The 12,629-nt window shown below is 38.6% G+C and overlaps 1 protein-coding gene across 3 annotated transcripts in view; it reads right to left on the minus strand.

Moving 5' to 3' along the window:
- LOC128700398 (uncharacterized) overlaps window positions 1-12,629 on the minus strand; it is a 229,622-nt gene that overhangs the window by 15,643 nt on the left and 201,350 nt on the right. For all 3 annotated transcript variants that reach the window (XM_053793604.2, XM_053793601.2, XM_053793603.2), the window contains one exon: window positions 1,762-1,887. In XM_053793604.2, coding sequence (XP_053649579.2) covers window positions 1,762-1,887 — 126 coding nt within the window. The remainder of the gene's footprint in view (window positions 1-1,761; window positions 1,888-12,629) is intronic.

Consider the following 12,629-nt stretch of genomic DNA (forward strand, 5'->3'; position numbering starts at 1 on the left):
ATGTGAGTATTGAACAGAGGAAATGCTGTTTTAGTGCCATGAATGTCTACATTGTTTATTTTGCTCTGTATTTTCAAATTAATACTTCTTTTAATTTTGTGTAAAATTGGCCAAATTACCAACTTCTGTGCACTGCATAAGGTAGTTATAATAGTTGAATGGGCAGCTTCCTGTGCTCATTGATAAAACAGAAGGCATGTTAGCAAAATAACCAAGAATTTTGTCAAACAGAGCAATGGAACTGACTTAAAATAGGACTCAAATTTGGCAAAATTGCCAATGCCTAAATTGTGCCCAGTTTGTGCCTGCATAATTCATTAACTTTTCCATCAAATTTCATACTTTTTGTGTAATTACCTCCAGAAAGATTCTCTACCATGTCATAAGACATGGACACAGAGCAATACTGGCAAGATGAAGTCTCCTCAGGCTGTGTGTTCACAGCTAAATAATGACAGACATTCATGAGCGTAGAGGAGAGAAGAGTGCAGGAATTGCCCCTGCACAAATGTGCATTCATTAAAATTTAAAACAAAAATTACAGAGTAAATAATGGAGTCACTGAAATCAGTTATAACTGCAAATCAAAATCAAGCTAGTGATATAGCAAATCAGGATACAAAATACAGTAAAAAATAATACAATGAAGAAACACCCATTGCCCCAAGATGCCACAAACTAGTGCAGTTGCCCAATCTCAACACCACTGAGAACAAGTACTGAATTATTTAAAGGAAAAAGAGACAATGAAATACATAACTGTTCTGCTATGGTTGTATGCAGAGAGAGAGGGAAGTGTAGATACCAAACAGGTCTGTATAAACAATTACCCATCATTTTATACAGGTATGAGTTGCAAAGAGGAAAACTGCTCATTATATAACAAAATAGCATAGTGTCTGATGCATACACTGTCAACTATATGTGTAATGCAGTAGCTTAGACAAAATGCACATCCCTTGGAGAAGAAAAAGAAATTAGTAACTCAGATAGGAGTGAATGGAGACCATTCACCATTCACTCCTACCTAACATGCTCACACATGCCTGCTGGATGTCCAAGCCCCTTGCACACAAAACCACTGTCACCTAATATGTATATCTCTATCTATATTATTAGGGGTTGATCAATGATTTTTTGTTAAGTTAACTCCATCCTCAGTTGTTATGCATACATGAATAATAATCCAGCAAATCATGTTGTTATCACTAGTGATGCATGGAACCAGTCAGGTGCTGCCTTGATTATAAACTTTTCTACATAATGCATATTAAAAATATGCTATTGGCTGTAAATAATGTCATCCTCTTAAGATCAACCAATCACAGGTTGCCCATGTTGTATCAAGCTAACACACTTATGCTCAGAACTTAATATAAAAACATTTTGAAAAACTAAACATAAGCTAATAGATGACATATTGCATTATCCTTAATTTGATGGAAAGGCTTGACCCAACATTAACTATATTATTAATATTAATTAAAAATAAATGTGGTATCCAATCACTTCCCTTTAAAGACACTAACCAAGGCAAATGGAGGGAGAAATAGCATCAGGAAACTGGTCAGTCATCAGAGCTTAAGGACTCAACTTGTGCTGCTGTGACCTCACCACACTGGTGGGCACTTTGTTGGCATTCCTAATTTGCCTTCAAACTAGTCCCTCCATATCATGAATGGATAGCTGAATATGATCAACATTATAGTCACCTTCAGATTTGTGAATAGGTATAAAAAACATTAATAAAAGAATTCTTACATGATACTGAAGTCTGGCAGCTTTATGCAAAACAGTTTCACCGAGTCCTTTATTGACAACCCAACTGCGAACTTCTGAGGCTACATCACGACTTTCTTCAGGCCAATTAACGTGCTTGCGGACAGGCTGTTGATAAAATATTAAAAATACAGAATTTCAGTGCTGTAATATGTGTTTGAAGCATTAAAAAAAGTACAATACAAATATTAACATTAATGGGGACACTATGTCTTCAAAAGACTTATTACTTTTGCACTTGCACTATCTATACTCGCATAATTCTTACACTAAACACGATTGCCTTATCCAGTGTCATGGCCACAGATAACATACTCATACCTAACCTGTTTTAAAAATTAATTAATATCACTATTTCTATAATAATTTAGTTTATTATTCTGACAACCTCCAAATAATTAACCTCAATTATTCAAAAAAAGCTTCTGTTTGTACTGTATGACTTAAATGGTTCATTTTAACTAATATAATTTGTCTATTATATATAAACCATAAATCCAATTTGTTACTACTAAATTCATTATTATTATTATTATACAAGTTTCAGCTGCAAAATAGCCCTTATCCTGTTAACCCACCCTAAATTTCATTACTTCATATAAAATGCCTAAAATATTACAAGTATTTGAAATGTTCACACACCGAGTATAATAAAATTAATTTTGCTCAAAATGCTGTGTACAGTATACCAGTAGTTTATGGAAAAAACCCTAACTACTCTTCTTTCAAATTTTTTTCTAAACACATCGGCCGTTTCCCACCGAGGCAGGGTGACCCAAAAAGAAAGAAAAACCCAAAAAGAAAGTAAAAAACTTTCATCATCATTCAACACTTTCACCATCACTCATACATAATCACTGTCTTTGCAGAGGCACTCAGATACGACAGCTTAGAAGTCCCTCCTAACTGCCAATATCCCAAACCCTTTCTTTCAAGTGCAGGCATTGTACTTCCCATTTCCAGGACTCAAGTCCAACTAACCAGTTTCCCTGAATCCCTTCACAAAATATTACCCTGCTCACATTCCAACACCTCGTCAGGTCCCAAAAACCATTCATCTCCATTCACTCCTATCTAACATGCTTACGCTTGCTTGCTGGAAGTCCAAGCCCCCTCGCCCACAAAGCCTCCTTTACCCCCTCCCTCCAACCTTTTCGAGGATGACCCCTACCCCACCTTCCTTCCCCTACAGATTTATACACTCTCCAAGTCCTTCTACTTTGTTCTACCTCAACAACCCCCTCTTCAGCCCTATGACTAATGCTTCTAGTAACTCTACACCTCCTAATTTCCACACTCCGAATTCTCTGCATAATATTTACACCACACATTGCCCTTAGACACGGCATCTCCACTGCCTCCAGCCGCCTCCTTGCCGCAGCATTTACAACCCAAGCTTCACACCCATATAAGAGTGTTGGAACTGCTATACTTTCATACATTCCCTTCTTTTCCAATTCTTTGCAAATATTCAATACTATATTTTTGAGGATAAATATTAAGAAAGCTGTTTCCCCACCAAGGAAGTGACCCATTGAAGAAAATACACTCAATAGCTGCCTTGCCAGAAGTGAATGGACATCACAATTTAAATGACCCCCCAAAAATGTGCAATCTTTATCCATCCTTCAGAGTGTAGGTATTCGACTTCATTCCCTGTATCCTTGACACATACTACCTTGCTTAAAGTCCATCACGTTCAATCCCAAAAATCACTTTCCTTTACTCACTCCAATCTAACATGCTAACACTTGCCTGTTGGATATTCAAGCCCCTACCACTGAAAACCTCTTCACATCCTTCCTCTACTCCTCCCAGGAACATCCCCTGCACTTCCATCCATTACGGGTTTAAACACGCTCTTGGTCAACCTATGTTGTCCCATCTATTTTAAATGACCAAACCATTATAACAACCCCTTCTCCACTCTCAAAATTATACCTTTTATATCACCACACTGTTTTCTAATTTCTTTGCTCCTTATTCTTTGCCTATTATAATACACCACACATTGACCCTTCATCCTCTTTCTCTCTGGAAGGAGGCTTATACCCACCAAAATATTTTTAAAACGTTCAGCACCATATGTAAACTGTACTTAGTATACCATTCTGGCAAAAGGTAGCTCTCTCTAGCACATTCTCTCTTTCTTGTTCACTTGTACTCTCTCTCTCTAGCTCACCCCCTCTCTCGCTCTCTATAGTTCTCCACCTGTATTTCTCTAATTTACTTGCTTGCTCTATCTAGCTCTCTCTAAGTAGTACTACACAATGCTTTACCATTGTAAATTTGTGATTCTACTGGAAAATCAAACATTACATCCCTACATGTTTAATTTACTAAGCTTGGTATTCCAGCAACTTGGTACAGGTGCTGGAACACAGCAAAAGGAGCTATAAGACCTTATAATATTACGAGATTTCACTAATAAGAGGTTTTACTAGATAAATTCTCTTGTAGGTAAAATTTGTAGCAATAAAAGGTCTTTTGCTATTGAGTAATACCTTGTATAATGCAGTTCTCAACAGAGTAGGTTTTGCTATGGCACGGTTTATAATTTTAAAGTTTTTTAACAATTAAATATTTTTTTAACAGTAGTGTGATAGTGAACTGAATTACTCACCACAGCAAGGACCAAACACACAAAAGGAGTGCGCAAGGCACAGGGTACAGACAGCGTATCAATACACGCTTTAGTGTACTTCAGCTCTGGTGCAGAAAAGTCATGGTAACTCTACAATTTTTAATATTTTTTATTCCATACAATTTTTTTTTTTAACAAGTTGGCTGTCTCCCACTGAGGCAGGGTGACCCAAAAAGAAACAAAATCCCCCCCCAAAATACTTTCATTATCATTCAACACTTTCACCTCACTCACACACAATCACTGTTTTTGCAGAGGTGCCCAGAACACAACAGTTTAGAAGCATATACATCTACCATCCATCTTACGACCTGCTCGACATACGACCATTTGACGTACGACTGTGTTTTCTATGCCAAATTTCTGGCAAATAAACAACTGTTTGTGTTGTACACAGTGTTTAACCTAAACCTTACAGTATAAAATGCAGTACTAACAGCATAAAAAGTAAAGTAAAAAATGAAATACCAAAATGAAACAATAAAATAGTCATTACAAAAATGTGATGTTGATATTCAGTAGTAAGGTTCAACTTACGTCCATTTCGACTTACGGTCGGTTTGTTGGAACCGAACTCAGTCGCAAGTCGGATGGTACCTGTACATATAAAGATATACAACATATCCCTCCAAACTGCCACTATCTCAAACCTCTTCTTTAAAGTGCAGGCATTGTACTTCCCATTTCCAGTACTCAAGTCTGGCTATATAAAAATAACCAGTTTTCCTGAACCTCTCCACTAAATATTACCCTGCTCACACTCCAACAGCTCGTCAGGTCCCCAATACCATTCGTTTCCATTCACTCCTAACACGCATGCTTGCTGGAAGTCCAAGCCCTTCGCCCACAAAACCTCCTTTACCCCCTCCCTCTAACCTTTTCGAGGACGACCCCTACCCAGCCTTCCTTCCCCTACAGATTTATACGCTCTCCATGTCATTCTACTTTGATCCATTCTAAGTGACCAAACCACCTCAATAACTCCTCTTCAGCCCTCTGACTAATACTTTCATTAACTCCACACCTTCTCCTAATTTCCTGGAGATGTCCTGCCCTTAGGTAGGACATCTCCACCACCTCCTTGCTGCAGCATTTACAACCCAAGCCTCACACCCATATAAGAGTGTTGGTACCACTATACTTTCATACATTCCCTTCTTTGCCTCCGTAGACAATGTTTTTTGTCTCCCCATATACCTCAATGCACCACTCACCTCTTTTCCTTCATCAATTCTATGGTTAACTTCATCCTTCACAAATCCATCCGCTGACACGTCAACTCCCAAATATCTGAAAACATTCACTTCTTCCATACCCCTCCTCTCCAATTTGATATCCAATTTTTCTTATCTAAATCATTTGATACCCTTCTCACCTTATTCTTTTCTATGTTCGCTTTCAACTTTCTACCTTTACACTCTCTCCCAAACTTGTCCACTAACCTTTGCAACTTTTCTTTAGAATCTCCCATGAGCACAGTATCATCAGCAAAAAGTAACTGTGTCAATTCCCATTTTGTATTTGATTCCCCATAATTTAATCCCACCCCTCTCCCCAACACCTTAGCATTTACTTCTTTTACAACCCCATCTATAAGTATATTAAACAATCATGGTGACATTACACATCCCTGTCTAATACCTACTTTTACTAAGTAGTCGTCTCCCTCCCTTTTATACACCCTAACCTTAGCTGCACTATCCTCATAAAAATCTTTACAGCATTTAGCAGCTTACTGCCTATATACTTGCAACATCTGCCAAATTGCTCCCCTACCCACTCTATCATATGCCTTTTCTAAATCCATAAATGCAATGAAAACTTCCCTACCTTTATCTAAATACTGTTCACATACATGCTTCAATGTAAACACTTGATCTACATATCCCCTACCCACTCTAAAACCTCTTTGCTCATCCGCAATCCTGCATTCTATCTTGCCTCTAATTCTTTCAATAATAATATACAAATACCTTATAATATAATTCCTCCCTAAGCCATGCGTGTCGCAAGAGGTGACTAAAATGCCAGTTTTATGTATATTTTAAATTAGAATTTTGCATTGAAGCTGCAAAGGTGGTTATTAACCTGTTGGTGATATTTTTAGAAAAGATCTTCAGCTTTACATTGAAAATGTAATGTGTTTTATACACTATAAAAAAGAGAAGTGAACGGAATTTAACCGCTTGGGAAATAAGTTAGAAGCTTTTTCGCTGGCATAATTCTCTTTGACAGGAAAGAAGAATTTCAATTTTATCATTAACAGTGATAGGCCTCCGATTTTGGCTTCTGTCAAAATAAATTAGAGGTTTTTGGACCAAAATTTAGGCCGAAACTAAACGCAATTTTTCACTTTCTAATTTGAAAAAGGTTTTAGTAACACTTTATGAATGCAAATCATATGTCATTGTTGACTACATTTCCAGCTAGACCATTCTAAGGCACCTTTATATCATTCATAATAAAGGCCAAAGAGAAGGATTAGGAGAAAAAATAATCCTGTAAATCTTCAAGAGAAGATATTTGTAAAAGGGGAAATATGAGCGAGGGGTAGAATCAATGTAATTTCTACATCAAAAATTAGGAAAATTACAGCAATGAGGAAGAACCGAAGAGAAAAAGGTAATCGGGCAGAGGTCTTAGGGTCAAATCCACATTCAAATGGGGATATTTTTTCTCGATCAATAATTTTTTTTTTTTGATAAAATTGAAGGTAAGATTATAATTAGCGCTGTAACCGAAAGAGTCAGGAGAATAATTAAGTTGATAGTTAAAATTAATTTTTCTAAACAATTAGACTTTCTAGTTGGAAGCTATATGTACCATTTATACTAAAAAATTATCTTCCTCATCAGTAGATAAAGACATAAAGGAATAATCAAACTACATCAACGAAATGCCAGTATCAAGCTGCAGCTTCAAGCCCAAAATGATGGTTATTAGAGAAGTGGCACTTGTAAAGACAATAAAAACAAACTGTTAGGAAGGAAGTTCCGATAATTACGTGAAGCCCATGAAATCCAGTTGCTACAAAGAAGGTAGTTCCATAAATTGAGTCTGCGATAGAGAAGGATGCTTCTAAATACTCATATGCTTGAAGGGAAGTGAAGTAAACTCCTAGGAGAATAGTTAAACCTAAACTTTGCATAGCTTCAGAGTGATTAGAGTTAAGGATTGCGTGATGTGCCCAGGTTACTGTCGCTCCTGATGAAAGTAAAATGTAGTTGTGTTGAGAAGGGGGACTTGAGAACATAAGAAGAACATAAGAACGAAGGAACACTGCAGAAGGCCTACTGGCCAATGCGAGGCAGGTCCAAGTCTCCTACCGGCTTAAGCCAATGCACCCAACCTAGTCAGGTCAGGTCACATTGACTTAAGGGAGGAACACGGCAACCGACCTGGTAGCACAAGCTATCAGGTCTAACTCACACCCACCCACATCTACTCATGTATTTATCCAACCTATTTTTAAAGCTACACAACGTTCTGGCCTCTATAACGGTACTTGGGAGTTTGTTCCACTCATCCACAACTCTATTACCAAACCAGTACTTTCCTATATCCTTCCTAAATCTGAATTTTTCCAACTTAAAACCATTGCTGCGAGTCCTGTCTAGGCTAGATATTTTCAGCACACTATTTACATCCCCTTTATTTATTCCTGTCTTCCATTTATACACCTCAATCATATCTCCCCTAATTCTACGTCTTTCTAGAGAGTGCAGTTTCAGGGCCCTTAGTCTATCCTCATAGGGAAGGTTTCTGATACATGGGATCAACTTTGTCATCCTCCTTTGTAAATTTTCCAGAGAATTTATATCCATTCTGTAATACGGTGACCAAAACTGTGCAGCATAATCTAAATGAGGCCTAACCAAGGATGTATAGAGTTGAAGAACAACCTGAGGACTCCTATTATTTATGCTTCTTGACATGAAGCCAAGGATTCTATTAGCTTTATTGCGAACACTTATGCACTGTTGTCTTGGTTTCAGATTACTGCTAACCAGAACTCCTAAATCTTTTTCGCAATCCGTAATATTAAGATCTACATTATTTAGTTTATATGTGGCATGGTTATTGTCCTGTCCAACATTTAGAACTTTGCATTTGTCTATATTAAACTGCATCTGCCACTTCTCCGACCACTGCATCAGTCTATTCAAATCTTCCTGGAGTGCTCGAATGTCCTCATCAGAATGAATTCGACGGCCTATTTTGGTGTCATCGGCAAACTTGCCGATGTCACTCTTTATGCCCTCATCTATGTCGTTTATGTAGATTGTGAACAGCAGGGGGCCCAACAATGACCCCTGTGGAACACCGCTCGTGACACTTCCCCACTCTGATTTCTCCCCATTTATGCAAACTCTCTGCTGCCTATTTGTCAACCATGCCTCTATCCAGGAAAAAATTTCTCCTCCTATTCCATGTGCTTTAATTTTCCTCAATAGTCTCTGATGTGGGACCCTGTCAAAAGCCTTACTGAAGTCCATATACACAATATCATATTCATTACCATGATCTACCTCCTCAAATACCTTAGTGAAAAAAGTTAATAAATTCGTAAGGCAGGAACGCCCCTTTGTAAAACCATGCTGAGATTTGTTGATTAATTTATGCTTTTCAAGGTGGCTACGAACTGCCTTGGCAATTATTGATTCCATAAATTTTCCCACTATGGAGGTTAGGCTTATTGGTCTATAGTTCGAAGCTAAGGACCTGTCACCTGTTTTGAAAATAGGTATCACATTTGCCATTTTCCACTTATCTGGCACCATGCCAGTTTGTAGTGATATGTTGAAAAGATTAGCCAAAGGTGTGCTAAGCTCCCCACATCAGAGACTATTGAGGAAAATTAAAGCACATGGAATAGGAGGAGAGATTTTTTCCTGGATAGAGGCATGGTTGACAAATAGGCAGCAGAGAGTTTGCATAAATGGGGAGAAATCAGAGTGGGGAAGCGTCACGAGCGGTGTTCCACAGGGGTCAGTGTTGGGCCCCCTGCTGTTCACAATCTACATAAACGACATAGATGAGGGCATAAAGAGCGACATCGGCAAGTTTGCCGATGACACCAAAATAGGCCGTCGAATTCATTCTGACGAGGACATTCGAGCACTCCAGGAAGATTTGAATAGACTGATGCAGTGGTCGGAGAAGTGGCAGATGCAGTTTAATATAGACAAATGCAAAGTTCTAAATGTTGGACAGGACAATAACCATGCCACATATAAACTAAATAATGTAGATCTTAATATTACGGATTGCGAAAAAGATTTAGGAGTTCTGGTTAGCAGTAATCTGAAACCAAGACAACAGTGCATAAGTGTTCGCAATAAAGCTAATAGAATCCTTGGCTTCATAACAAGAAGCATAAATAATAGGAGTCCTCAGGTTGTTCTTCAACTCTATACATCCTTGGTTAGGCCTCATTTAGATTATGCTGCACAGTTTTGGTCACCGTATTACAGAATGGATATAAATTCTCTGGAAAATGTACAAAGGAGGATGACAAAGTTGATCCCATGTATCAGAAACCTTCCCTATGAGGATAGACTAAGGGCCCTGAAACTGCACTCTCTAGAAAGACGTAGAATTAGGGGGGATATGATTGAGGTGTATAAATGGAAGACAGGAATAAATAAAGGGGATGTAAATAGCGTGCTGAAAATATCTAGCCTAGACAGGACTCGCAGCAATGGTTTTAAGTTGGAAAAATTCAGATTCAGGAAGGATATAGGAAAGTACTGGTTTGGTAATAGAGTTGTGGATGAGTGGAACAAACTCCCAAGTACCGTTATAGAGGCCAGAACGTTGTGTAGCTTTAAAAATAGGTTGGATAAATACATGAGTAGATGTGGGTGGGTGTGAGTTAGACCTGATAGCTTGTGCTACCAGGTCGGTTGCCGTGTTCCTCCCTTAAGTCAATGTGACCTGACCTGACTAGGTTGGGTGCATTGGCTTAAGCCGGTAGGAGACTTGGACCTGCCTCGCATGGGCCAGTAGGCCTTCTGCAGTGTTCCATCGTTCTTATGTTCTTATGTTTACATTCCTTTAGAACCCTTGCATACAGTTCATCAGGGCCTGGGGATTTGTTAGGTTTTAATTTATCTATTTGCCTAAGGACCATGTCACTTGTGACCCTAATAGTGCACAGTTTATTATCGTCCTGTTCTACATAATTTATCATTACTGGAATATCGCTGGTATCCTCCTGTGTAAAAACTGAGAGGAAGTATGTGTTAAAAATTCTACACATTTCCTTATCACTGCCAGTGAGCTGACCCGAGGAACTTTTGAGTGGGCCTATCTTGTCCCTGATCTTACTTCTGTATACCTGAAAGAATCCTTTTGGGTTAGTCTTCGATTCTCTTGCAACTTTAACCTCATAATCTCTTTTTGCTTTTCTAATTCCCTTTTTTATTTCTCTCTTTAACTGAATATATCGATTTCTCAATTGCCCCTCTCCTCTTTTGATTTGCCTATATATGCCTCTCTTTTGACCAATCAGATATTTTAATCTATTGTTCATCCATTTAGGATCATTTTTGTTTGATCTGATTTCCCTATTTGGAACATAATTTGACTGAGCAGCTAGAACTATGCCCTGGAAAGCATCATATCGGCAACCATCACCACCTACCTGATCCTTAGTCAGGTCATTCCAGTTCAGCCCACCTAAGTAATTTTTCAGTCCTATGAAATCAGCCAAGCGAAAGTCAGGGACGGAGACTTGATTGCCATTATTAGGGGAATTCCATGATATATTAAAACTGAGTGATTTGTGATCACTTTCCCCAAGCTCATCATTAACCTCAAGATTATTAATTAGTGTTTCCCTACTGGCAAGAACCAAGTCAAGGAGGTTATTTCCCCTAGTTGGCTCTGTCACAAACTGTTTTAAAAAACAATCCTGGATCGTATCAAGAAAGTCACCTGACTCTAAATTTCCTGTCAAATTGCTCCAGTCAATCTGTCTATAGTTGAAATCTCCCATTAGCACAACATTTTCGTATGTAGATGCCTTACGAATTTCGTCCCATAGAAGTTTACTGCACTCAAGATTTGGGGTCCTGTAAATCACACCCAAAATTAGTTTTTCTCGGCCCTCGAGAAGCTGTAACCAAACAGATTCAGTGGCTGACGCTTCTAATTTAATATCTTGTCTAACACAACAATTTAAATTGTCTCTGACATACATCGCTACTCCACCACCTTTCCTGTTGACCCTGTCAGTGTGGAATAATTTATAGCCTTGTATGTGACATTCAGAGGGCATCTCTCTATCTTTCAGATTGAGCCAGGTCTCTGTTATAGCAATAATATCTATGTTTCCTGCACTTGCAATTAATCTTAGCTCATCTATCTTATTTCTTACACTCCTGCTATTAGTATAGTAAACCTTAAGAGAGCTAGTCCCTTGCTGCCCTCTGCTGTCCCCCTTCGTATGCTGACCTGATCTATTGTCTTTATTTATAACTTCATGCTGAATGCCTTTTATACATTTACTGTTTCCAACCCAAGTGTTGCAACCTGCTTGTTTCCCACACACACCCATACCTCTATCTTCCATCAGTTTAAAATCATAGGCATTTCACCAATGGCCTTCTCAATCGAGTCTGCAAGTGCTACCACCCCAGCCCCAGAGAGATGTACCCCATCCCTTGCATACATATCATGTTTGCCATAAAAGTTGTTCCAGTTGTCAATGAATGGGATTGCAAGTTCCTTGCAGTATCTGTCTAGCCAGCAATTTACACCAATTGCCCTAGACAACCATTCATTTCCTACTCCCCTTCTAGGCAAGATGCTACATATGATTGGGATCCCTCCCTTAGACTTAATGAAATCTATAGCTGACCTGTACTTATCTAGCAGCTCTTCTCTCCTACCCTTCCCAATATCATTTCCACCAGCACTGAGACAGATAATGGGCTTGTTCCCATTACCTGACATGATATTATCCAGCCTGTTGACAATGTCCCCAACACCAGCTCCAGGGAAGCACACTCTATCTCTCTTCTTCTTATTCCTATTACAAAAAGCACGGTCAATATATCTTACCTGAGAGTCACCAACCACAAGAATGCGCTTACCTCCATTAGCAGGGGCAGTAGTACCCTTACCTTCACTGGCCACTGAAGTACATTCATCCTGAAGAACAGAGAAGCGATTTCCTACCTTCAGATCTTCACTCTTAACT

Source organism: Cherax quadricarinatus, chromosome 71 (genome assembly GCF_038502225.1).
Source record: "Cherax quadricarinatus isolate ZL_2023a chromosome 71, ASM3850222v1, whole genome shotgun sequence".
NCBI classification, from domain to species: Eukaryota; Metazoa; Arthropoda; class Malacostraca; order Decapoda; family Parastacidae; genus Cherax; species Cherax quadricarinatus.